The sequence below is a fragment of the Aspergillus fumigatus genome, chromosome 1, assembly GCF_000002655.1.
Source record: "Aspergillus fumigatus Af293 chromosome 1, whole genome shotgun sequence".
Classification (NCBI taxonomy): Eukaryota; Fungi; Ascomycota; class Eurotiomycetes; order Eurotiales; family Aspergillaceae; genus Aspergillus; species Aspergillus fumigatus.
Window position 1 is genome coordinate 3,800,256 of NC_007194.1, and position 23,906 is coordinate 3,824,161.

The window sequence follows — 23,906 nt, forward strand, 5'->3', positions numbered from 1 at the left end:
ATTCAGCAGCCAAAAAAAGCAGAGATCCCCCCGCCTCATTTTCCAAAGAAATAGTAATTTGCTGCATATTGCACAGTGATGACTGAGGGCTGGTTCTCGCAGGTCTTCGGCGGTGATCCCCCGGCAGTGTCTACTCGATAGACACTCTCGTAGTCTCCAACTGTGCCCTCTGTACTCGTCAGGTAGAGCCATGCAACCGCACCATTGGCACCTTGGACTGCAGAAGGCGGTGCAGCCAGGTCGGCTTTCTTCTTTGTATAAACTATACCGTACTGCTGTTGCGGAGTTGTGTCGAGATTGAAAACGGGGACCGAACCCTCGAAGAAATGATGACCAAGAAGATTGAGGTTGGCATAAGGTAGAGTCGCCCATGAGTTGGTGGGTAGCTGCAGCTTATAGACAATGTTAGGGAGCATGTCTATCATGTCGGAATAGCCTGCTGCAATGCATGTTGCGTTGTAAAGACTTGCGACGGCACCTATGGCCACCGGTTTCGAGTGTGTGGTTGAGGTTGCGCAACTGTAATTCTGCGTGGGATCAGCTACATTAGCCATGCGACGAATGTGTGATCTGGATGTGCAGTTGTTGCTAACCTGTGTTCCGCGGCCAACAGCGACATATAGTGGCTTCTGATTGCCGGGCGAGGGCAATCCGGATGCAAAGGCCGGTAGACTTATCTTGGAAGGATCGCACGTTGTTGTTGCAGTCAAGACATCCTTTGAATCATCGATATACTTGCTCACTTTGCTGTAGAACTCTGCCAGTTCGTCGGAGTAGTCGTAAATGTTGTCGAAGAAAGCCGGAGCCGCGTAGGCCGTTCCCATCAGCCAGGTGAAAAGCACGATGAAGGGCTGCATCTTGGTGCTTTATATTGGTGTATTGCTCAAAAAAAAGCCTAGTCCAGCTAGGTACTATGTCCAGGTATAACATGCAGCTGATTACTGCGTATGTGAGAAAGAAAAGAGGCGAAGAGTGGAGATTATTGAGTTGTAGTAGGAAGAATCAAGTACGAATATGCAACAAAGAAGACCTGGGTATCCAGACTGACACTCAAGACAACATTGTAAACAAAGAGGACCTGCCGAGGAGAAAACACACTGGCAAGATTGAACAGCAAAGAATACGACCGGGAGTAAGAACATCCCTACTCAATAGCCAGGATGAATATCCTATATAGTCACCACGCTTGCATGGCTGTATGCCTGTTGAGGGTTGCACGGATCCTCTGTCTGCATGTCACTGAAGAAATTATAGTAATATGTAATTTAGGCTTGAAACCCGACTTGTCAGATCTATTAACAGCCTCGAGTCAGCTTGTCGCTGAAGCCGCCTGCTATGGCCATGCGCCATGAAGCTCGCTCATTGGGGCCCGTATGCGCTGGTGGAATCCCTCAGCTTTGACGGTATTCTAGTTGAGACATGGAATGGTCCCTGGGCGGTTTGCGCTGCTGAAGAGACGCCCCCCTCGGGCGCAGATTGGTGCATTTGGCTCGGCAGTTGTCTTGATTTCGAAGCGGTCGGAGCTTACATGCGTTTTATGAGATCTAGCAGGGTTATGCTCGCGCTAATTGGCATTGAAATTCCCGGCCTCCTTTGGAGTCTAATAATATCTCCTGTTTTACATTGCCGGCGCTTAGCCGTCATGCCAACCTGGGTTAGTGTGCAGAATGGCAGATTGCCATTGCCCACGAGACTTGTCTTGACTCGTGTCAGTCGACCTAAGCTCTTGATGATACCTGGGTATTTCCTCGGCCTTTGCTAATAATGTGTTTGAACAATGGTCACATTGTCGAGTGCGTATGTTGACGCTGATGTTACCGCTAGCTTGGACTGCTGCCAAAACCCGGTAAATATATCAAGCACTGGGTAAACACTAAACAGACATCCCAGGTGATCAATGCCTTGACGAATGTAACACTGACCGCGGTGATTAGTACTACGTGATTATCATCAAGTTCCTCAGTTCCTAATGCTGGGATAAGTAAGTATACTCATTACCTCCTTGACGTTGTCACTCAAAAGGAAGACTTCGGCACGTAAGCCTTTGTTGTTTTGAATCATGAAACCTAAAGAAGGATGCTATCTTCATAGTTGCCCGGGTGGTCTAGTGGTATGATTCTCGCTTAGGGAAAAACCCAAGCATATCTGCGAGAGGTCCCGCGTTCGATCCGCGGCTCGGGCCAACAACATCTCTTTTTGGCACATATTTTTGTTCCATCCTTTTTCTTTGGCGACTGCCGAGAGTACCAGATATTTTGATCACTTCCACTCTAGCACACCTTAATCAAGGCCCAAAGTCCGGGATGCTTGGTAAGGAGAAACTAAGCCTGCTAAGATGCGCATGGACCCACACCACCACTTGCTAAGACATCTCCTAAGAGATATGTACTCATGGCTGGCAGCAAGGGGTATGGTGCCCCGGGTCATTATGAGGCACTAGTAGCATGGGATCCAGGTCCTGAAGACTGTCCAAGCCGTTGACTGCTTCAATTGGGAATGGAGATTAAATAGATTAGAAGGTAGTATTCAGCTGACGAACTAGATATCTCCGACCTTTGTAAACGCCGACCGTCAAAAATAGACAAGAGAAGAAGTCAGATGGCTACTAAGCTGCATGGTTGAAACCCTCCTGCTGCCAATCATCACCATGTAGCTGGCCACTGCTACTCCCAGACCCGCCTCCACCAGCCATTGCAGCAGCGGCAGCAGCTCCCAGACTGGCGCTACTGTGTTTTTCTATTTCCATGGTACTCATCATATACAATGCTAGAAACAGTAAGACATGGAGGGCAAAGCAATATCCCGCAAAGAGGTTTCGGCTCGTTCGATTAGCCAAGATGATTCGTGTGATGGAAAACACGATCCTTTCGGGCAAGCTCATGCGCTTGTACGCCCGCACCGACTCACGGCCTCGGAAAGCAGCAAATGGTGATAGCCGAGCTTCGTAGGCAGACTGATACCGGTCTAATGAAAGGCCAGAAGGCGTGTCCGCGGAGACATGGACGGAGGAATTGCTGGGTTTATTCGCATAGGCGGAGGCTGACGAAGAGGCTCCGCCACGGCTGTACGTTGAGACGTATCGCGTTTTCTCGTAAAGGCTAAGGTTGTCCTTCTGGAGGGAAGCAACCTCTTGCCTCAAGGACTTGACCGTGCTGTACATCTTCGACAGCTCCTCTTCCAGCTCCGCATTCTTCTTCTTGAAGCGGTCACGCTGAGCCTGTATCATAGGCAGCAGACCCGAACCACCACCCACAGGCTCCCCAGCGCGTATAGCGTCCATTGCATTGGAAGAGGTTGCCGCCTGGTCAAAACCCGAAATTATGGACGAGGTGGGCGACGCTGCTCCCCTCCTGGTTGAGTGGGGGTACCTTGAGCTGTAGGTACCAGCAACAGACATTGCAGACGATGGGAAAGCGTTCGCCGCCTCCTGCTGTACACGGAGCAGATCATTCTCAAGGGTTGTGGATAACTGCTTGGATTTCTCCAGTTCCTCTTTGGTATTTGAGAGGTCCTCACGCAGAAGTTCAAGCTGATCTTGGAGGTCACGATGGGACACACGAAGAACGGTAAGTTCATCTGTCAGCTTCTTGTTGCGAGCCAAGAGCAGCCCCTCTAGGCTATTACCGCTGGATCCATCCTTAGGCTTCAAAAGGGCGCTGTTGGTACCGTTAGCATTACCTGTGGAATCTCCAACCTCATCATCGTCCCCATCGCCGGCAGAGAATTCAATAGACTACGAAGAATCAGCAAGCAAGTACGGCTGTCTTGCCATAGGAAATATCCTACCTTGATCATCTCCAGCTCGCGGCGGATATCTTCATAGTCAGCGGTCTTTTCCAACCGCGACCGCAGCTCGTCCCTCTCCGCAGCCACCTTCGAGCTCTGTCTTTCCAGTTGTGAGAGCTTCGACTCCCATGAGTGACGTTCGGACTCCCGATCGAATCGCGCAGCATCCAGTTTGCGCAACAGGGACGAGTTTTCTGACTGAAGGCGAAGATAGGCGGGATCGTCTTCAACCGAGGTCGGCTGTGTAGCCTGCGAATGTGAAACGGCTTGAGCCAGCTCAAGCCTGAGTTGCTCGTTTCGTGCCTCCACCTCGGCTAGTCGCAAGGTTGTCTTTTCCAAATCGGCAGACACCAATTCTAGCTCTGCAGCAGTCGCCCCATGTTGGGAGGCATCACTGCCATCGTTCTCCTGACCCAGTCTTTGGGATACTTCGTAACTTGCCTTGATTTCCTTCAGCAAGCGGTCTTGATTTTCAACCTTCTCCTCCAAGCTCTTCTCCTTGGCGGCCCAGTTGTTCGACTTTTCCGCTAGCACGGCGGACCAGGACGACTCGATCTCTTTGATCTTTGTTTCCTGGCTGTCCTCCAAATTTCTTCTCGCAGCTCGTTCCTCCTGTAGTCGCTTTTCCGTATCCTCTAATTGGGTTGTAAGACGACTCACAGATCTTTGCAATTGGTCTCTCTCGGACGTCAATTTGGGGACGGTTTGCTCGGAGAGCACAAGGGAGTCGACCGAGGCTTCAAGGAGTGGGTAAGGATCAGGAGCTTCCGACAGAGAGGAGTAAAGCTGTAGAAATGCAGATGAAGAGGATTTCCCGTGATTGGTCAGGAGATCAATGAAGCTCTGATATGCTACCATATGTTAGCTCGAAAGATCAATCTGATCGCCGCGGAGACAGGACCAACATTTCAGGAGACCCTTGTATTCCGCAAGCTTGGAAGCATCGTCTAATTTTCGAAAATCCTTTGTCTTCTGGGCTAGCTCCTTTCTCTGTATAAGTGCATCTCGCTGTTGAGCGACAATATCCGAAGCCGTAGCGTCTAGTTTTGCGACAGTCGTTGTCAAGTCAATGCCTAATAAAGTAGAGATATCAGCAACTTTGAGCTTCAAAATAGAAAAGATTCTAAAATGGTGACGAACTTCTCCACGCCGCAATGGCACGTTGAAACTTGTTCGCTTCTTCTGGGAGCTGCTGCGCTGAGCTGGCCGGTTCGGCGTCGTGGCCATCTTGGTTGTTGTTCTCGGGAACTATGCCTTCCGTAATCGCAAAAGTATCCATTTTCTTTCTCCTATTTTGGCACAAGACTTTGTCTCGGTGAGCCCATCGGTCGTCTAATTCAACCAGAAACCTTACAATTATCGACCAAGGCAGCGACCGGACATGAGACAGATCGGGTTTGAGATGCGGAGACTGTTGACAGTTGACACGCGGAGCGGACCGATGTTTGTTCCGAGAACGGATAAGCTGGTGTTGCTCTCGGTCGAGCATTTTCTATTTGGGATACTCCTACGTGAGCTCACTAAGGAGCTTGATGGTATGATTGTATAATTATGAGAACATCAGAAGAAAGCCCCGTATCTGGATCGGATTCAGGAGCTACTGAATGACTATATACCAAGTATCCTGTATGAAGAATCGAAGTCAATGATCAGAAGAAGAGCGGAATAGTCCAGTGCTGACTCTTTTGGTACGAAATGTTGGAGCATCGTTCAGTACATGAAGAATCACGTCGCATTTGCATAGAAAGGCGCATTTTCAAGTTGAATGGCTCTAATCATCCTCAAAACGGATGTCTCTTTCCTTCCTCAGCGTAGGCTCCTCGACATCCTCGTCACCGTTGGCTACACTCAAAGGTTTTACGTCCTGGTCAGAAGGCTGTCTGCGACCTTGACCATCCACATATCGTATCACGCTTTCACAGAGCCGATCGAGAATCCATTCCGGCTCTGTCTGTGACGCAAGCATCGGACTGGTCTCTCCAATCCAATCCCAATTCAGCACACCATATTCATCTTCATCAAGCACCACCCCCTCAGGACTGTTGTCAGTAAACCGGATCAGACGCGTGAATTCAACCCACTCTTCATAGCTGTAGTGCTTCGGGCGGCGTGCGAGGGCATGTCTTGCTGTCCGTCGTATTGCAAATGCGAGTTGCTGGGCCAAATCTTGACGAGAAGGATTTGAGTCGCGAGCTAGATCTTCGAGTGGTCTCGGGCGATGGCTAAAGTCGGCCGCATCATTCTGCGGTTGCCCTGGCTCTAAGTCGCCAATAGGAAAGCCCTGAGCAACTCGTTTCTTTTCCGCTCGCCGCTCGAGGGCGGAGTAAATCACAGGCAGCCTTTGGAGAAAAGCTTGATACTTGGATGATTGTGGAAGAACCGTCCAGTCTGCAACTTTATCCGTGGCATTCTTGAACCAGGCAACGACTGTGTCACTCATCTCCGAGATGAGGGTAGTCATCGTTGGAACAGCAATGAGAGACCATACCACAAAGAACGGCTTTGCGGCGTTCGTTGTAGGAGTAAAATCACCATATCCCACCGTAATAAGTGAGCAAAATCCAAAATATAGGGCATTAAAGTATGAAAGATCCTCTTCCAATTGCCAGAAAACCACTGCGCCGCATGTCCACACTATCCCAAAAATAGCGATGCTCAATAATAGATTGTATGTTCGACGGAAGATGATCGTTTCTTTTTGAATAGCGCGCATGGCACCAAATCGGTCCTTTTCTTCTTTCATAAGTATAAGCTTTGACCGACCCGCCAGTCCCTGAGTCCAGGAGCTGATACTGCTGATGATGGGATGTTCACGTGAATAATGAGGCCGATAGCCAATCTGTGCTGTTCCAGAGCCACTCGTGTGAGCCCCGTTCTCTGCTGGGCCAGTACACTTTTTTTCTAATGTAGTAGCACGTCTGATAGTTGCTAGCCGCTTCCGCTCAATATGTTTGCGAATGACATTGTCATACTGAAGATCTTTGGCGAACTGATGAATGCTACCGACCACTAGACCTAGCATGATGATGCCCATCACGGCGTAAGGGAATAGAATGCCTCTTCCAATGGCATTTGTAGGTGCAATATCACCGAATCCCACGGTTAAGATAGTTACATCCGAGAAGTATAGCGCATCTGCGAATGATATGTCTATGACCCTGGAAAAGATCACAGCACCGATCAATAGCCAGATGACAAATGACAAAGTCTGTAGGATCAGAGTTCGCTGACCATCGGTAAGAGCGAAGTACTGGGGATAATGGCCAAGGATATATCCCAACATATTGATGATCAATATGACGCTGAGAATAAAATAAAGGATTGCCGCAATAACGGCACTCCAGTAAGCCTGCGAGTAAAGTTCATTCGGTGCAATCGGGCTTGCAAATACATGCAGCGCAACAGTTGCCGCAACCAACTAGTCAATGCAACATCAGAAGATTTGCGGACTCGAGTTGATCCAGACCACTCACAAGAGCCATTGATGCAGTCCAACAGATTATAGATGCAGGCAAAGCTATGATATAGCGTATGATACGTGTGAAATTACACAGCAGGAACGCGTTCCCCAAGAGACCCAACGCAAGTGAGGTGGCATTGAGAGCAATACACCTGCAGAAGTCAGCATACACTCCATCTGGGTCATCATGGCAGTAAACGATATCCTTACCATCGAGGGTCAGAGAAACCAACTTGCAATGGGTTTCCAAGCGAGTCTTTCTGGTCGAAGGATATGTGACTTCTCCATGGCATGACCAAAGCAACAACTGACATGACATTTGCAAGGGGGCCAGTGGCAGCGGCGACTAAAGGTACCGCGGTAGATGCAAGCCACCAGTCTTGAGGCTCATCATCATCAGGAGGCCTCAAGTGAAATTGACCTTGAAGCCATTCCCAAAAGGACTGCCACCTCCGATGGTCAGAGAGCTGTGGTGCTTGTGAATGAACTGAATCACCGGATTTGTGTTTTATTTGCGGCGCCATTTCTGCATCTGCTTACCCGAAGGTAGGCAAAATGAGACCGAACAAACATACTACTCCCATGTGAGAGCAGAAGATCCCATTTTGAAGTTCGAAATGCTTGTGGTATACTAAATCGTTCCAGCAGGCCGCCTTTCTAAGTCTGCATCGCTGACTTGACGAGGAACCAATTAGATTATTTCTGAGATGACGTCGCAAGCAGGATCCATAGAAAGTCGTCTGCGAACCCTGTGCGAAGAAGAGTGCAAGATAGGGACGTGCCACATGATCTGCAACGCATATAGCTTCGTCCCGTGATTTGGATTTACCAATCAGCAACCTGGGCTTTTCCGCAATGGCCAAAATGGCCACGTTCAAGGAGGTTACCCCAGCCCGTTGTCGAGAAGGATAATCACCCAGGCTGCCATGGGGTTGTACACGTCAAAGAGTATTAATAGCCCACTCGTGCGTTTTATGTGATAATCCTACTGTAGCATTAAGCTTTATCGATGGAACGCCATTGCCGCTTTTCTTGAAAAGTATTGACAATATTAATCAGACAATGCAATACAGGAACAAGTAAAAACTGTAGGCATACTTCTCTACCTTTATCCCTTTTCAGGTTCACGGGCTACATACGAAATCAGAAATGAACTTCATAGCACGTGCTTCGGAGTTTCATGTTTCTTCAGCCGCACCAAAGCCTATGGTGTTTGCCAATACTGTTGGCTAATTCGAGAGGTAGGAGAGGGAGCTTTGACTCACCTCTTGAATGCAGGTAGCAACGAGGACTCCATCTGTGGACCATATCCGCTGTATGACCAGACCTTGTTCATTTCCTGCCCGTGGAGTCTCCATTTCTGTGCGCATCCAGTCGTCTACTCGGATCGCCTGTGGGTGATGTAGGTATGGAATGGTTGAGGCTGACCATCACTTCGAATTCTTCGGCCTTTTGGTTTGGCTCTTCCTGATCTGTAGGTGGTGGAGAAGGGCAAGGTGATAGATGGTAGACTCGTCACAGGGTGCCCTTAATTAAATAGGTGTCCGTTAAGTATGTGAGTGCCAATAAAGGCTCGTTGAAACCACCAGAGTTGGATATAGTTCCCCTTGATCGCACGAAACGTCTATATCTTTTGCCTGATGAACGAACCAAGTCCTTTACTAATTGATTTAAAGCCAGAAGTCTCGTAAGCAATTACAGCATCATATTTCAAGGTATATATCCGACAATACCTACCAATTCCACTGTCCACAACTCGAGATTCAAACAGCCCGTTCCCAGCACCTTCGCCTGTGATTACCGCAGGATTTTGCGGCACTGAAATATAAGGGTTTGCTCTGGAGTGCTCTAGGACCTTTTCTCTTATACTGCTGTGTTCATCAATGAGGCTCGCAGCTGCTGTGAACATCAGGTGGTTTCTTTGTTTGGCTCTCACCATACAAGTCACCAACCTATCACCAATTGACAGGATCAACATGGTAATAAATGGGTGTCTTTGCTGTCGCTGCAATGAGAAAATGACAATGCATATTGTGTATATTGACAGTAGAGGGGACGGTGAGCATGACTGCTGAAAGGGACTGGGCGATGAGAGTCCCTCAGTGTACTCCACGGGATCCAGAGGGATGCCATAGAGAATGGGTGTTGGTGAAGACGGCTTGTCAGGTAGTCAGTCGAAACCTGACTCAATTTATTTTTTTTTTTTTCCCCTAGAGTTAGTACATCAGGACATATCAAGTGTTACACTTGGCCATCGTTGCTGGGCACAGGAGTCAGTTCAATCGCATTCTCAATCGGAGCCTTTCACTCGTCTAGTGGTGGGGTTGGTATGTGTCTTGGCCATCTTCGAAGCGTCTAAGTACGAGTAACGACGATCGGTTGATTGTTAAGTAGGGTACAGATATCGTATGAATGTCGCTCTTGGAATTACCCTTGATAGTTGTTTGTCCTGTCTTGTAGGGACATTGGCGCAAAGCGCCAACCAATTAACTATTAACTACTAGTTAACTAGATGGTTGATCCGTTAATTAGTTAGTTAACTAAGCTTGGTTGCTGACATAGCAGAACCCCCAGTTTGGACCCACTCTATGAGGCTTCAACTCCGCCGAGCTTCAGGACATACTGTTGTTATTCACCTTCAAGTTTGATAATTGATCTGTCTTGAAACCGCCAGAGCTGGTCTCACTATGGTATTGGAAGATGACGGCATTAGCCCTCGCAAAAGGAGGAAAATTACCTCTTCTAAGACAGCCCCTTATGTGCTCCGGTCCCTGTTAGACCAGGTGCCCTTGTCCGCCGAAGATCCCGCGGCTGACGATGTCTACATTACCTGTGTTGAGTACTGGAGTAAGCTCTGAACTCTCTGTTATGTGTTCCTGGGAGAGAAAGGCAACTGACAGGTTCTGGCCCCTCAGATGACAATCTTTACATCGGTACTTCCTCTGCGGAGATCCTTCATTTCGTCTGCCTTCCACCGGACCCCTCTGACAGGCCGAACGAACCGTCCTTCATCCTGGCCTCAAGACTACCCATTCCGTTCTCTCAGAATGCACCACTGGCAACAGGATACCCCGGAATTCAGCAAATTGTTTTGCTTCCAACTGTCAACAAAGCATGCGTGCTCTGCAACGGGACGGTTACTTTCTATCTGCTACCTGAGCTCAGCCCGGCTTTTAATAATACGAAAGTCAACAACTGTCGCTGGATCGGCGGTCTTGACCTGAACGCAGATAGAAATGGTACTCAACCGCCCGTTGTTCTGATTGGAGCGCAAAATAGGATGATGCTGGTTAGGATTGGAGACGATGCTCGACGCATCCGAAACATTGAGTTTCCCGGCTGTCTTATGGCATTGCGAAGAGGAACCATTGCATGTGCTGCTGACTCGCATGCATACGCATTGCTTGATGTGGAGCATCAGCAAAAGATCCCTCTGTTTCCCATATCCTCATCTAACGAAGCGTTCGAATCGGGCCACGTGGAAGATATGCCCTCAGCCCCGTCTCCAACGTCTCAAGGAACCCGCAGTCATGCCAGGAGTCCTAGTTCGAATACACTTCTCGGTATGCTTCAACCAAATCCTCCGCACCTTCAGCATGATCGGTCGCGCTCTGCGACACCTGAACTCTCCCCAGATTCTGGGACACCGAGACGATCAGTTTCGCGAGACCGAAGTCGCAGTGCATCGCCGCGAGCATCTACTGAAATCCGAGCAGGTGAGCCACAGCCTGGCTCTGTCAGTGATACAAAACCGCTTCCTCCCCTGCCGAAGCAGCTAAAACCTCACATTGCGTCTCCAACGCCGTCAGAATTTCTGTTAGTTACCGGGACAGAAGAAAAAGAACCTGGAGTTGGCATGTTTGTCAATCTAGATGGGGACGTTGTACCACGTGGGACACTCAATTTCCATCGCTACCCTGAGTACATTGTAATCGATAGCGGCGAAGGGAATAACCTTGTCGATTCGAGGGAGAAAACGCACGATCAATACATCCTCGCGGTCATAGAGACAGACGAAGACGGGAAACGTTGCAAGTGGTTGGAAATTCAACCGTGGGACGTTGATCCAAGGGAGGAGGAGAATTGTAAGAGCTGGCTAGAGGTACCTTCGACCGAGGACATGCCGCCATGTCCTGTGGGAATCTGTCATACAATAAGCTCCAGCCAACTTGAATTCGGTGAACTGGGAAACTTGCTACAGATGGTCCGCTTGAAGACGCCCTCCTTGTCTCCTTATCTACCCGTGACAGATCCAAGGACCCAGGCTTCCATTGAGCAGCTTCAGAAGGAGAAGGAATTGTTCGAGTCTCAAGAGTTGACTGATTCCGATGGAGTAAGGAGGGGCGACGGGTCGCCGGAGCAGGGGTGGGAAGCAGAACGCAATAATGAAGAAGCCAAATTCGCGCGGGCTCTGGGTCAGGCTCAAAGCAGCTTGGTGATGTGGTCTGGGCGTCGGATTTGGCGAGTGGTTAGAAATCCATTAACAACACAACTTGATAGTGCTTTGCAAGCTGCCCAAGGCTCGAAGGATCTCATGTACGAGGATTTGAAAAGGGATTCTATTCTGGATGTTTTTGAGGAAGTTCAGGCCGCCGAGCCGCGCTCTGAAGCCGAGTTCTTGGGTCTCAATTTTCTAAAACAAAAGTCAAGCCTCCTTCTTTTTGGTGACCTGCTCTTCATGGATGCAGCTGCTCGAAAGGGGGCGGCCGTCCAGGTAACGGAAAGGGTGCTGATTACTGGAGGGTTGGATCCGCGGATTGTTCTCTTGTTGATCCCACAGCTGCGTCAAGAAGTCTTGCAGGGCCCGCAGGGAATCTGGATTCATGGAGGACTAGCGCAGATTGCGGAAGTTTATCTACAGCGCTTGGAAACAGAAGACGCAAAATACAAAGACCTCAAGGCTGTTGATGATGAAGTCGTGAACATGATCAAGCGCTTTCTTCTTTCATGGCAGCAGAAGAGGGGCTATGGAAGCATCGCTGATGAGACCTACGTCTTTGATAGCGTTGATGCAGCTCTGTTGCATTTGCTCCTGGAACAGTTTTCTCAGTTGACAATGGAGCAGCGTTCTGTCTCTCCAATCCGTGCGGAGCTGAATAAGCTTGTTGATACCTGGAAGGGCAACTTCGACAGGGCTGTGGTACTGCTAGAGAGTTATCGCAGATTATACGTTCTCAGCCGGCTGTATCAGAGCCAGAAAATGTCCAGAAATGTTCTCAAGACATGGCGGAGAATCATCGAAGGGGAAGAAGATGTGGGCGGGGAGGTGACTGGGCCGGGTGTTGAAGCGCAAATGCGCAAATACCTCGTCAAGATCAAAGACGCACAACTTGTCGAGGAGTACGGGTCATGGCTTGCTGGGCGCAACCCTCAGCTTGGAATCCAGGTCTTTGCAGACAAAACCAGTAGGGTTCAACTCGAACCGGCTGATGTCGTGAAAATTTTGAAAGAGCGCGCCCCCAACGCAGTCCAGGTGTATCTAGAGCATCTCGTTTTCGCCAAAAATGTGAGTCCCAACATGCTTTCTGTTACACGCTGTTCGAACGCTTAACATATGTAGTACACGCAATATGCGGATGACCTTCTCAGTTACTACCTGGATACTGTCCTATCAGTCCTCGAGTCCTCTCCTACCGCTCGGGAGTCTCTTGCAGAATCCTACTCGACCTACCGTGCCCTGCGGCCCCCTAAGCCGTCGTACATGAATTTCATAATGGAAAATACTCCAGCCGAACCCTGGTGGCAGTCGCGGCTTCGGCTGCTGCAATTGCTCGGCGGAGGGAGCAGTAGCCAGTTCTCATCGATGCCATCACCATCTAAACTGACATATTCAATCCCTGCGGTGCTCGCCCGGATCGAACCTTTTCAGAATGAACTCGTCTCTGAGTCGGTGATCCTGGATGGCTTGCAGGGCCGCCACCGGGAGGCACTCCGCCTTCTCACTCATGGGCTTGGCGACTATGACTCTGCCGTTCGGTACTGTCTCTTTGGCGGACCGCGCAGCACCAGCTCAGCGGGGACGGTCGAACTCCCTGACAGGTCACACCAGTCGGAGCTGTTTCGGTATCTTCTAGACGAATTTCTTCAGATCCAGGACGTGTCCGAACGGATAGAGCGGACCAGTGATCTCCTGGCACGGTTCGCTGCTTGGTTCGACATCAAAGATGTCCTGCAGCTGATCCCCGATGATTGGAGCGTGGATATCCTCAGCGGATTCTTGGCGCATGTCTTCCGGGTCCTGGTATCGCAGACGCGAGAAGCGCGGATTGAGCGGGCGCTCAGCGCGAGTTTGAACTTGCGTATTGGGGCGGAGTATATTGACGGAATGGAGAAAGTCGGTGGCTGGGTGGAGGACGACTCGGGGGTGAGAAGGTTGAAAGATGCAGCAGCTGGTGATGCCAGCAGCAATACAGCAGCGGTGCAAGTGGCCGGCGGCGGAAGTGACTTCGGGGATATGGTGGAAGCTTCACAATCCGGGCCGTGATACGTGTGTATTCACCTCATTGTATATACCATCCCTACGACGACTCTTGTAATGAATAATGCACGTTATACTTATAATCACATCTTGCAAGACAGGTCAATATGTACAGGTCGGAACAAAGGTGCAAAATAATAGCTAATCTTTTCAATCCAGGTCCGGCACCGGTAACCCATTGACGATGCGAACCTTCCGGCCCAATTTATCCAGCGCCTCCTTGGAGTTCTTTGCGCGCAGATCAGCGGTTTCCTGATCGGTGACGAGGACGAAATCGTAAGTGAGCAGGGCGCGGTCCTCGGGCACGTTATACTTCTTTGCGTATTCGGGGCCCGCCTTGCCGAGGTCCACGACGAGGGAGTCCTTGACGCCGAAGACAGCGTCGGAGGTCTCGTAGGGGTCATTTCGGAGGTAAAGAGCTCTGCCTCATTTCGTTAGCCCCGTTTCGCTCTGCGGATAGAGAAGCGGGAAGAAGAGCGCAAACGTACGTAATCAAATGATCATACCCCTCCTTCTCGAACATGAAATGCATATGCGAGGGGCGATACGGATGCCGATGCAGCTTCTTCAAAAGCTTACCCACCGGCCCATCGTGCGGGATCGGATACGGCACGGGCGTGATCGCATTAAACCAGAAGACGCCGTCCTTGTCGCTGCGCATGATGCAGCGCCCGTCGGGCCCGTCGCGGCCGGGATACTGCACGTCGTAGTGGCCCGTCGAGTCGGTCTCCCAGATATCGATCTTGACGCCCTCGATGGGCTTGCCGTTTGTGTCCTTGATGGTGCAGACGACAAGGAGCGGCTCGCCCTTGGGATCGTGCGACATCAGGCCGCCCTGGGTGATCTCTTCGGCTTCGTGAGTGTGGAAGGGGCCGAGGACGGTGCCTTCGGTTGAGCCGGGGGGTTTGGGGTGGTCGATCGAGTCGACGAGGATGGAGAGGCCGAGGACGTCGGAGAGGAGGATGAATTCCTTTGTTTTCCACCCTTGCGGTTGGTTCCCCATGTGTTCATATTACAAGAGTGCTGGGGAGATACGTACCTGTCGCACATCGGAAGAGATCTGGCCCACCTCCTTCAAGAAGGTAAGTCCCGCCATCCATTCCTGGGAGCTGAGTCGAGTCTCCCGGGCGAAGTCGTGGAGATGCGTGACGAGACGCTCGAGGACGTATTTCATGCGTTCATCTTCGCAGAGGGAATTGATCCGGATGACGTTTTCAGTGATATTGTCGACCGTGAGGTCTTTCATGGGGGGGATCTTGACTTGTGAGGGGTCCATGATGGGAGTCTTGTATGAAACAACAGAACAAGCAATTAGCAAGAGTCTGAAACAGGACGAGACGAATGCTCAAGCTCTTCAATGGGGGACCACCAGGTTTAATAGACTCGACCCATCAGCTCTTGTCCAACGAGGCACAAAGAAAATACCACCCCGCAATGACCACTGGTTCCGCAAGAGAGCTGAGGAGCCGATGGCTTGATCGGTAATGAATGTATAAGCAAGGGTTTTCTTGATCGATCTGGCCCATCATTGGTCTGGTCGACGACTCGGCAATACCCCGCAAAGACTGTTATTTCCGAAGCTTCTTGGGGCATATCGCCTGGGACAAAGATCATCTTTATCATCTTCATCATGGTCGTACCCTTCTAAGACTGCCGGTCGGAATTCCCCCGGGCTTAGTTCCCCTTTTTGGCATTAGCTGACCAATCAGTGAAGCCTCAGGCATGACACTTTCCGCCTCAGGCTGTCTCATCTTTACATGCCGATTGGTAAATCCGATGGATCTTGCGGGGTGTCCTACTTCCGACTTGGATGAGGTGATTCGATTCCGATGATTGTGATCTGAAGGAAATCTATCTAGGTTCAATAGTCATTGTCATCTGTGCACGGTCAACCCCTCATCGAGATACAGCTGCGCCAGGACCATCCCATCATGTCAGCTGTGATTCTCTGCCAGACGGGTAATGTCTTTTCCTATCGGTTAAGTCATAGCCGATGGGGCGCTCTACACGGACTGGTGGACCTTCGCATTGCATGGTGCAGACTGTCAATTTTATAGAGAATATAGTCCAAATACAAACACTGAGGGATATCCGCTGAACTCGCTCAAAACAGTACAGACTCAATGGATCAGTACAAAACATTTTTCACCTAATCAAACATGGATCTCGATGCCTGCTCAGATCCCCAGAAGTAGTAAAGAAGCGAAACCAGGTCGCAACGCCAACAGAAAAGGAGCTTAAGCTCTCACTAGCTTGCGATCGCGTTCTCGATCACTGTTCATCTGCTCATGACCATTTTCCTTGACCGCCGCAGCCACTCGCGCATGATGGTCCACAGTGTCCATGATCGCTTGCATGAGCCGCGAGTTGGCGTCGGGGTCGTCGTCATCCGGCACTGGATCGTTGTTGCGATTGATGCTGACGCGTCGGTCATGATTTCCTACCGCGCTACCATGGATTTCACTCATTGCTCGTCGGGGAGTGGTATCCTTGATCGATGGGGTCCCCGGCGCGGGTCCCCCCGTGGGTGCGGAATCTCTTCTACTGTTGTAGGCCGCGCTGCCTTCCTCTCGTGACCGGTCGTGCTCGGGAGCGTGAGCCATAGACGCCGGGGTTGGTGCAGCAGACGTGGTGTTCACTGACACGGCACCAGGGGTTGGTGCCGAGGCGGGAGTGTGGGCAGACGGAGAGTCCTTCGACTGAGCGTTGTCTCCGACTTCGCGGGTTGTGCCGTCCGACCGCGCCTCGCGCAATTCCTCCTCCTTGACATCCTTCCAGGAACACTTGGCATGCTTTTTCGTGCACCCCATGCAGGCGGTCAAATTCTTCAAACAGTCCATATGGAGTCGACGGCAGCGATCGCAGGGGGGAAGAATACGTTCTCCCCGCTGCAACTCCTCCATGCGGGCAACCATTTCCATTTTGAATGGACCGCCATCATCCTTCTCCATATTGTTGGCCTTGGGCGGAGGCAGTAACGACGACGGCGTACTAGGGATGGCGACGGTAGTGGGTGCGGGGTTGTACATATTGTACTCCCCAGCGTCTGACGCTCTGGGCCGCGGCCGTGACGATTGTCGGTTAGCTGATCCGGTTGACTCTTCGTAGCTGCGCGCTTGCCGATCTTGCGTAGTGAAAAACTTTTTCATCAGCTCGGCACGTGTCGTAGGAGATGCGCCTTTGATGGACGTCCCATTGATGATGGTAACGTTGTCTGTGTTTGAGTGGGAAAACATAAACTGTGACGACAGCGCGTTTTCCTCCACGGGAGGTTCTCCGGGATTCATACGGGAAGTATTCACTGCGACAAATCCAGTAGAGGGAGAGTGAGCGTTGGAAGGCGGATTGCCATTGAGCGGGTTTGGAACCGCGCCAGTCGCATCGCGCCAAATCGGGCTCAGTGAACGAGGCTGCTGTGGTTGTGGTAGTTGATGGGGTTGGGGCGGCTGATGGGCCTTGAGAGAGGCGTCATTTTCTCGGCGCGTGACAATAGCCGTTCTGCGATTTTTCAAACGATGATTGAGCTGTCTAGCTCGAGCCGATACTGCAGTAAAAAACACGCTAGTAAGCTTCAGATGCCACTGAAGGAGAACATATGACCGCATTTGAAGGAACTCATGGACCGACCTTGATCGGCAACTTGAATAATCTGTTGCAAATTCTTCTCCAAGATCTCCAGTGCGCCCAATTCTTTCTCCTCGTCCTCGATGATTGGCTGCGGGGGGATCATCTTTTGTGGCATCCCGGATGCAATAAGCACATAATCTTCCTCGCTGATTTCAACTCGACACTGCTTGGTATAGAACTGGCAGACGCGCACTCCATTGCGCGACTTCTCCAGATTAAACTGTTCCGGCTTGCTCTTGGCAAATTCGACGACATCCAACCAGGTGATGTTAGGCGGTTCTTTACCATGCGACTTGAGTACACGAGGAGGGCCGTCAAACAGGCGCTCGAAACGCTTGATCAAGATGGGTCCCAGAGGACATGCGCCGAGGTTACCCGCGATACTTTCGTGGCGATGAAGTACGCCGTCATATTCGCCGACTAGATGTAGAATCGCTGGCATAGTATCATCGAGAGAGACTAGAGGCAGATTGTCCGGGTACTGACGAGCGAGGTAGTTAATCTGGAGATGGTTCGAATGGCTCTTGGGGACTTTGGAAGCAATCGGATGGTAGTCGCCGGACGGCGACCTGGGCCGTTTGTTGGACGGCTCTGCCGCCGCTGGGGGTCTGGACTCCATGAAGCTGTGCAACGTGTGTGGTCCAGTGAATCAGCCAGGAGGGGAGGATAGATGAAAGGAAATGAAAGAGGGTGAAAGGGTTGAGAGGAGTTGATGCTATCGCGGAAAAAACGACACCAGAAAACTGAGCCCTTGCGGGGATGGAGAGAATTAGGTGATGAGGGAAAAAAAAGTCAAATGGCGATCGATGGTGAGTGACGGCGGAGCATAAGGCTCCAGCTGCGGATCGCAGAGTAGCCACTGGGCTGCGAGGAAATCTTTCGAGTTAGGTAATAAGGAACCCCAACAAACAATGAATTATCCGGTACGGAGTAAGGGTGGGTGAAAAGAAGGCGGAGATTATGAAAGACGCAGAAAGACTGGGAGAAAGAAGAAAACGACAGTAGCTAGGATGAGGGTTTGGAAATAAGAGTTAGGACATGAAAGGGGCCAAAGAGAAAATGGGGAGAGAGAGGGGGAGGAGAGGACGACGAGAAGAACGATAGCAGGAGGAAGAGGAAGACGAAGAGGAGGTGGAGAGGCGGACGGGGTGGCAGAGAGACAGGCCAATTAGTCGTTGTTGTTAGGTATCTAAGCCGACAGGGAGATAGACAGCTAAGGTAGTCGATAGGTAGCAACGGAGCACGGCCGGGAGCTCTGTCATCTGTAGATGGATAGATAGGAGGCGTTCGGAGTATATTTCTAACAAGCACGGTGTCGACAAAGAAGGACGGATCGGATGGACAGCCAAAAAGAGCGAACAAGGGCGAAAGGGAGCTATTATTGGACCATCCCGATGGCCACAATGCCTGATGACGACGGGCAACTAAGACGGGGGGGTTGTGATCGTGCGGATGGCGGAACTCGACTCTAAACGAGTGGCCTTAGGCCACATATCTACACATGGGTGCGGTCGGAACAATATCGTAGGCAGACTTATAAAGGAGTTGATAAATCAATCTATTGGCAAGAACGCAAAACCGGAAAGAAAGAACTCTGTCGACAGTTTACAAGTTCCCGCATCATCCAGGCTCATTTTGATGCTTTCCGTTCGACTGTGATGGGAGCTGGATTCTTTGCAACGTCAGGGAGCGGAGTCCCGCCGGCCTGTTCCGCTGGCCATTCGGTGTGGCTCGGAAAATCGGAAAAGACAGGTAATTACGGTACAGCCCAGAACTACCAGGTACGCCTAGGCATCAAGAATTTCTCCTCACACGGGATTATGAACCATTCGTATACTGTTTTACAATAGGAGACGGTTGATCTTTGCTTTGAAGGAGTAACATGGCAGCCAATAGGTACAGATAATTTATTAGCAATTCTTGAAGCTGATGGTGGCCTCCGTTGGCTAGAACCCCTTGCGGACAGACTGGGTCAACGGATCTGGCAGTCCCAGACACGTTGTCGGGATGACGCGACAAGACTGATTTATGTCTAAAGCGTCCTTTTGAACGAGTAGGTTCATCCTTTCAGATGATCCTACGCAAAGTCGGATCAAATACTTTGTATGTCAACTAAGACCACAAAGCGCCGTATATATTGATCATATCTTCAAGGCCTCATCATTTTCAACGGCAGGAGATTCTTACTGACAACAAAGGAAGATGAGGTTGCGCTCCGCCCGTCTCGCGTAACAATACAGTGAAAGTAATACAAATTCATCTGATAAAATTGCTGCCTAAGGTTGCACCCGGATGTCGAACATTTGCCTGCTCTTCCACTGCGATGCAGAGAAACAGGTAGCGAAAGAGGTATAGCGCGGAATATGTCGGAGTTAATCGTGCGGTAAGGGCTCGTACGACACAGAATATCAGAGAAAATTACCAGCGGCTTACTGGAGGCTTCCTTCGGGTATCTTAGGTAGGCACTCACAGTGCCCAGCCCAGAATGCAAAATGTCAAGTGACTAGGCTAAATTTTCTTGCTTCCACCAGTGATTAGTTCTGTGCTCCATATGTGGACAGCACACAATCTGGACACGGCCTTGGGGAAGGGACGGCAATAGGGAAGCCTATTCTTACCCACTCATTTTTGTTGACTCCTCGCCCTCTTCGAAAATCCCTCATACTCACGCCTGCCTTACTCATACTCAACCTCCACCTATCACAGTTATCTTGCCTGTAAAGTTGCAGGTGACTCCCCTCACTGGTGCTACTCTAACCCCTCGGGTCATTCTGCACCTCTCAGAGCCAGGACGGCCAGCTTGAGCTACCCAGCCAGGTCAGATCACGCCCCTCTTTCTAATCTTACCAACACACCCCGTCCAATTCAAGCCATCCATCGAGACCAGATCCCCCCCCCATTCCTGTTATTCCGCACACGTCTTCACCCCATCCCCTCCCTTCTCTTTTTAACTTTTTTTAATACATTCTATTACTAAGCCAGATCAGACCAAAATCAAACCCTTAAAAAACAACACCCAATTAGATAAGCAATATCTTTAGATCGGATCACCAGGCAATCCAAGCTAGCCAAGCCATGTCTGAAAGAGGCTCTTTCCGGGGTGGTCGTAGCCGCGGCGGAGGTCACGACAGGTCTGGCGGTCGTGGCGGTGGTCACTCCTCCCAACACAGGGGTGGCGGTGCAGGTGGCGGTGCGCAACAGCAACAGGAGAAACCCAAGAAGGAGAACATCCTTGACTTGTCCAAGTACATGGACAAGGAGGTGAAGGTGAAGTTTAATGGAGGACGAGAGGGTGAGTTTGTCACCAACTGATTGTGCTTCTTGCCTACTAAAATCGATATTAGTTAGTGGTATGCTCAAGGGTTATGATCAGCTCATGAACCTGGTGTTGGATGATGTCAAGGAAAGCATGCGTGGTAAGTCACTCAACGACATCACCAAGCTGGATGAAGTATCTAACAGTGCTATTCAGATGATGAAGGAAATGAAACTACCCGCTCCCTTGGTCTCATCGTCGCCCGCGGCACTCTGATTGTGTTGATTTCTCCAGCCGACGGCAGCGAGGAGATCGCCAATCCTTTCGTCCAGCAAGAAGAATAGATTAGGCGGACGATCCAATTTTGTAAGACAGTAAAGATCCTTCTCATCTTGTGTCGTCTCGTCAAGCTCTCCGTGAAGACCGTGCGAACCTCTTGTAATGCACGGCGCTCGCGCTAACGGCTCCGATATACTTTCCTTTGTCTGTCGTCTTCCAGAGCTCGCCCTGGAGGGTCATCCGTCTTTGACAAGTCAGTGAAAGAATTCGAAGAGCCAGTCCTCACCCTTTCGCATATACGTCGAAGGCTTCTGCAACATGAAGATGTGTTTTGTGCCAGGGTGGATGGGATTCCCACATCATGCAAATATGTGACTTATGGATGGCTGCATCTTGCGTCTACCTTTGATTCAGCATACGTTGTCATGTAATAGATATACAATACTTTGAACTCATGAATCAACACGTCAACATATCTATCCTACTTGGCAAAGACACGGACCTATCGTAGTATTGACCGACCGGATTTGTGTTCCCCAAGCCGGTCTGGTTAGGCCCTGGATGGACCTCTGCTACCGAACACTTCGAAAGGCTTTACTAAGACTCATTGCACTCTACGAACTTGTATTATTCCTGAAAGAAAAGGCATGGCTTTCTAGTATCTACTGCTGATAGTTTTGTTTTTTATTGCTGCAAGTATCAGCGAAGCACATATAGTTGCTACTGAAAGAAACTTAAAATATATTCATCTGGAAGTATCCTTCAACGGATTCATTGCTGGGAAGCGGTCTTGTTCGAGGAAGATATCGAAAATCACCAGAAGCCCCAGGCAACTACTAGTATACCAGGCCCCAAGGACACCGAGTCTCTATCCACTTGGCATGATCCAAAGTTCGGACCGTCAACCACAACTCTACAGCGCCTCAAAATTGAATTAAGACTGGATCCATCAATCCCTCATCAGCCGTTTTGAGCTACATTAATATTACTCTGCAACAAGCCCAGAGCCTATTGAGTCAGAGGATAATCACCCTGCTTGCCCCTTATGCCTGATATTGCTGTCGTCATGGAATCTCCACAGCCCGAAGCTAATCTGGATCCACTTAAGGCCAGGGCTCAAGTACGAATACGATGGCATCGGGGGTAGAAGTGATTGGGCAAGGTTGTCACTGGCATGAGAATTTATGGGAATTCATGCAATCATCCTTGTTCGATGAAAGTCTGGCTGCTCTTTTCGAACGCCCCTTGATTGTTTTGATTGGGTTGGGTGATCTATGCACTGTAAGCGCTTCCGAAGATTCCACATCAGCTTCGTCATCATACTACAATATGTCATGATGTGATTGAGGTTGCCTTAAATATGATCTGTGGCGCTGGTAAGAATAAGTTTCTTGATCATATCATATTTCATCTTCTTGTGTATATGTTTCTGTAAAGAGAAGTTATTGACCGACGACATGAAGCTCTACTGTCTTTGGCCGGTGCTCTCGCTCTGTGCCGCCATCGTTATCCCAGATGAACAGGTTCTAAGTAACATTGCTAAGCCTGATACGAACAAAAACAGTGTGGACAAGGACTCAACATCCTTCATCTCCTCCATCGAATCATCCGTCAAGGACGCCGCAAATGACTTCAGAAATGCCCTAGACGAGGCCCTTGAGCTCGCCTCCGATGCGGTTACCACCCAGCGGTTGCAGTCCGGCGCCTTTGAAGCTGCCTCCTGGATTACCAATTCCTTCGATCATCCCACAGACGCGGAGTATCTTCCCCAAGATCTGAAGCAACTGCCGCAGTACCTGCACCCACGTCCACCTTTCCCGCCTCACCACCCCTCCTTCAACAAAACCATCTACGAACTGATCAAATCCAGCAAGTATACCACCATCCTCGCCAAGATCATCGACGAGGATGACGAGCTGGTCCAGTTCCTGAATAGCACTGACGCGAACCATACCTTCTTTGCTCCTACAAACGAGGCCTTTTCAAAGATCCCCCATCACTGTCCTGGCCGCGATCACGATCACGACGGCGACGACGACCATAAGCACCACAAGGTCCCCAAGGAGGTTATCCGGGCGATATTCCACTACCACGTCGCACCAAACCACTACTCGGCGGCAGATGTTTTCCATAGCCACACCGTGCCAACCACCCTCAACGAGTCTGCTCTCGGCCATGACCTGCCCCAGCGTCTGGCTGTCCGCGTAGGATGGAAGGGCCTGACGCTGAACTACTACAGCCACATTGTGGCCGCAGATATTGTAAGCTCACTTCCCAGGGATATCAACAGGGGACGCAACTGACCTACATACACAGGGCGCCACCAACGGCATCATCCATGGCATTAACGCCATCCTCATCCCACCCCCCGAAACCCTCACGCTTCTGACCATTGTCCCCTCCGAATTCAGCACCTTCACCCTAGGCCTCTACAAGACCGGCCTGGCAACCGCTCTCAACAAATCCAGCACACCCCACCACCACGGCGGCACCATCTTCGCCCCCTCCAACTCAGCCTTCAAGCACCTCGGCCTCAAGATCAATGCATTCCTGTTCTCTCCCATCGGCGAAAAGTACCTGCGTGCTCTGCTCCAGTACCACATCGTCCAGAATAGGACTCTATATTCGGACGTCTTCTACACGGCCCAAGGGGAGATCAAGCCGTTTGGCGTAAAGGGCTTCACGCATCTTGATCTGCCGACCCTCCTGCACGGGCGGAAGCTGGCGGTCGATGTCGCGCGGTTTGGACCATTTGCATCGCTGAAGATCAATGGCTTCCAGCGGGTAGCTTTTGCGGACGCGTTGGCCAAGGACGGCACTGTACATGTTGTCGACCGTGTTTTGATCCCGCCTCGGAAAGTCGATGATTCCGCGCCTGATTGGACTGGCAATGATGATGAGTTGACTGTTGAGGATCTTAAAAGCCGCCTCGGAGACTGGTTAGCAGAAGACGAGGGCGTGGATGAGGTCGAAATGATGCATGACATATTGGCTCATGGTGCCGAGCTGTAAATCAAAGG

The 23,906-nt window shown here is 50.4% G+C and overlaps 8 protein-coding genes and 1 non-coding gene across 9 annotated transcripts; 4 read left to right on the plus strand and 5 right to left on the minus strand.

The window, feature by feature from the left end:
* Positions 1-35: 35 nt before the first annotated feature.
* Positions 36-857, minus strand: AFUA_1G14230 (uncharacterized protein; the record flags this gene model as incomplete). Its single annotated transcript, XM_747700.1, has 1 exon — positions 36-857. One exon carries the CDS (start codon positions 855-857, stop codon positions 36-38), a length of 822 nt encoding a protein of 273 aa, XP_752793.1.
* Positions 858-2,093: 1,236 nt separating this feature from the next.
* tP(AGG)2 lies at positions 2,094-2,182 on the plus strand. The gene is given in 2 exon segments: positions 2,094-2,129; positions 2,147-2,182. It is a non-coding gene (tRNA).
* Positions 2,183-2,459: 277 nt separating this feature from the next.
* On the minus strand, positions 2,460-5,174 carry AFUA_1G14240 (CCAAT displacement transcription factor COY1). The gene is made up of 4 exons (XM_747701.2): positions 4,927-5,174; positions 4,692-4,859; positions 3,787-4,637; positions 2,460-3,733 (listed from the first exon to the last, which is right to left on the minus strand). Exons 1-4 carry the CDS (start codon positions 5,063-5,065, stop codon positions 2,606-2,608), a joined length of 2,286 nt encoding a protein of 761 aa, XP_752794.1. The 5' UTR covers positions 5,066-5,174; the 3' UTR covers positions 2,460-2,605.
* A 156-nt stretch (positions 5,175-5,330) lies between these two features.
* Positions 5,331-8,001, minus strand: AFUA_1G14250 (potassium channel family protein). Its single transcript, XM_747702.2, has 3 exons — positions 7,457-8,001; positions 7,260-7,398; positions 5,331-7,204 (listed from the first exon to the last, which is right to left on the minus strand). The coding sequence occupies exons 1-3, from the start codon at positions 7,768-7,770 to the stop codon at positions 5,558-5,560; spliced, it is 2,100 nt and encodes a 699-aa protein (XP_752795.1). The 5' UTR covers positions 7,771-8,001; the 3' UTR covers positions 5,331-5,557.
* A 1,858-nt stretch (positions 8,002-9,859) lies between these two features.
* On the plus strand, positions 9,860-13,825 carry AFUA_1G14260 (uncharacterized protein). Its single transcript, XM_077803963.1, has 3 exons — positions 9,860-10,093; positions 10,162-12,752; positions 12,807-13,825. The coding sequence occupies exons 1-3, from the start codon at positions 9,934-9,936 to the stop codon at positions 13,728-13,730; spliced, it is 3,675 nt and encodes a 1,224-aa protein (XP_077660132.1). The 5' UTR covers positions 9,860-9,933; the 3' UTR covers positions 13,731-13,825.
* Positions 13,826-13,874: 49 nt separating this feature from the next.
* Positions 13,875-15,000, minus strand: AFUA_1G14270 (intradiol ring-cleavage dioxygenase; the record flags this gene model as incomplete). The annotated part of the gene is made up of 3 exons (XM_747704.1): positions 13,875-14,145; positions 14,213-14,694; positions 14,764-15,000. 3 exons carry the CDS (start codon positions 14,998-15,000, stop codon positions 13,875-13,877), a joined length of 990 nt encoding a protein of 329 aa, XP_752797.1.
* A 522-nt stretch (positions 15,001-15,522) lies between these two features.
* On the minus strand, positions 15,523-18,892 carry AFUA_1G14280 (Zn(II)2Cys6 transcription factor domain-containing protein). The gene is made up of 2 exons (XM_077803964.1): positions 17,352-18,892; positions 15,523-17,268 (listed from the first exon to the last, which is right to left on the minus strand). Exons 1-2 carry the CDS (start codon positions 17,968-17,970, stop codon positions 15,962-15,964), a joined length of 1,926 nt encoding a protein of 641 aa, XP_077660133.1. The 5' UTR covers positions 17,971-18,892; the 3' UTR covers positions 15,523-15,961.
* Positions 18,893-19,883: 991 nt separating this feature from the next.
* On the plus strand, positions 19,884-21,377 carry AFUA_1G14290 (U6 snRNA-associated Sm-like protein LSm7). The gene is made up of 4 exons (XM_077803965.1): positions 19,884-20,168; positions 20,339-20,643; positions 20,696-20,767; positions 20,824-21,377. Exons 2-4 carry the CDS (start codon positions 20,427-20,429, stop codon positions 20,949-20,951), a joined length of 417 nt encoding a protein of 138 aa, XP_077660134.1. The 5' UTR covers positions 19,884-20,168; positions 20,339-20,426; the 3' UTR covers positions 20,952-21,377.
* Positions 21,378-22,343: 966 nt separating this feature from the next.
* AFUA_1G14300 (fasciclin domain-containing protein) lies at positions 22,344-23,898 on the plus strand (the record flags this gene model as incomplete). Its single annotated transcript, XM_747707.1, has 2 exons — positions 22,344-23,147; positions 23,203-23,898. 2 exons carry the CDS (start codon positions 22,344-22,346, stop codon positions 23,896-23,898), a joined length of 1,500 nt encoding a protein of 499 aa, XP_752800.1.
* Positions 23,899-23,906: the final 8 nt, after the last annotated feature.

What these genes read in the sequence shown, in the direction of transcription:
- AFUA_1G14240 (XM_747701.2), bottom strand. Translation starts at nt 5,065, where the DNA reads ATGGATACTTTTGCGATTACGGAAGGCATAGTTCCCGAGAACAACAAC. An exon ending in ATACAAGGGTCTCCTGAAAT is followed by an intron (nt 4,638 to 4,691) that starts GTTGGTCCTGTC and finishes AACATATGGTAG; the next exon opens with CATATCAGAGCTTCATTGAT. An exon ending in GCGAGCTGGAGATGATCAAG is followed by an intron (nt 3,734 to 3,786) that starts GTAGGATATTTC and finishes GATTCTTCGTAG; the next exon opens with TCTATTGAATTCTCTGCCGG.
- AFUA_1G14250 (XM_747702.2), bottom strand. Translation starts at nt 7,770, where the DNA reads ATGGCGCCGCAAATAAAACACAAATCCGGTGATTCAGTTCATTCACAA. An exon ending in GGTTTCTCTGACCCTCGATG is followed by an intron (nt 7,399 to 7,456) that starts GTAAGGATATCG and finishes TGACTTCTGCAG; the next exon opens with GTGTATTGCTCTCAATGCCA. An exon ending in GGACTGCATCAATGGCTCTT is followed by an intron (nt 7,205 to 7,259) that starts GTGAGTGGTCTG and finishes TGCATTGACTAG; the next exon opens with TTGGTTGCGGCAACTGTTGC.
- AFUA_1G14260 (XM_077803963.1), top strand. Translation starts at nt 9,934, where the DNA reads ATGGTATTGGAAGATGACGGCATTAGCCCTCGCAAAAGGAGGAAAATT. An exon ending in TACCTGTGTTGAGTACTGGA is followed by an intron (nt 10,094 to 10,161) that starts GTAAGCTCTGAA and finishes CTGGCCCCTCAG; the next exon opens with ATGACAATCTTTACATCGGT. An exon ending in ATCTCGTTTTCGCCAAAAAT is followed by an intron (nt 12,753 to 12,806) that starts GTGAGTCCCAAC and finishes TAACATATGTAG; the next exon opens with TACACGCAATATGCGGATGA.
- AFUA_1G14280 (XM_077803964.1), bottom strand. Translation starts at nt 17,970, where the DNA reads ATGGAGTCCAGACCCCCAGCGGCGGCAGAGCCGTCCAACAAACGGCCC. An exon ending in TATTCAAGTTGCCGATCAAG is followed by an intron (nt 17,269 to 17,351) that starts GTCGGTCCATGA and finishes TTTTTACTGCAG; the next exon opens with TATCGGCTCGAGCTAGACAG.
- AFUA_1G14290 (XM_077803965.1), top strand. Translation starts at nt 20,427, where the DNA reads ATGTCTGAAAGAGGCTCTTTCCGGGGTGGTCGTAGCCGCGGCGGAGGT. An exon ending in GTTTAATGGAGGACGAGAGG is followed by an intron (nt 20,644 to 20,695) that starts GTGAGTTTGTCA and finishes AATCGATATTAG; the next exon opens with TTAGTGGTATGCTCAAGGGT. An exon ending in TGTCAAGGAAAGCATGCGTG is followed by an intron (nt 20,768 to 20,823) that starts GTAAGTCACTCA and finishes AGTGCTATTCAG; the next exon opens with ATGATGAAGGAAATGAAACT.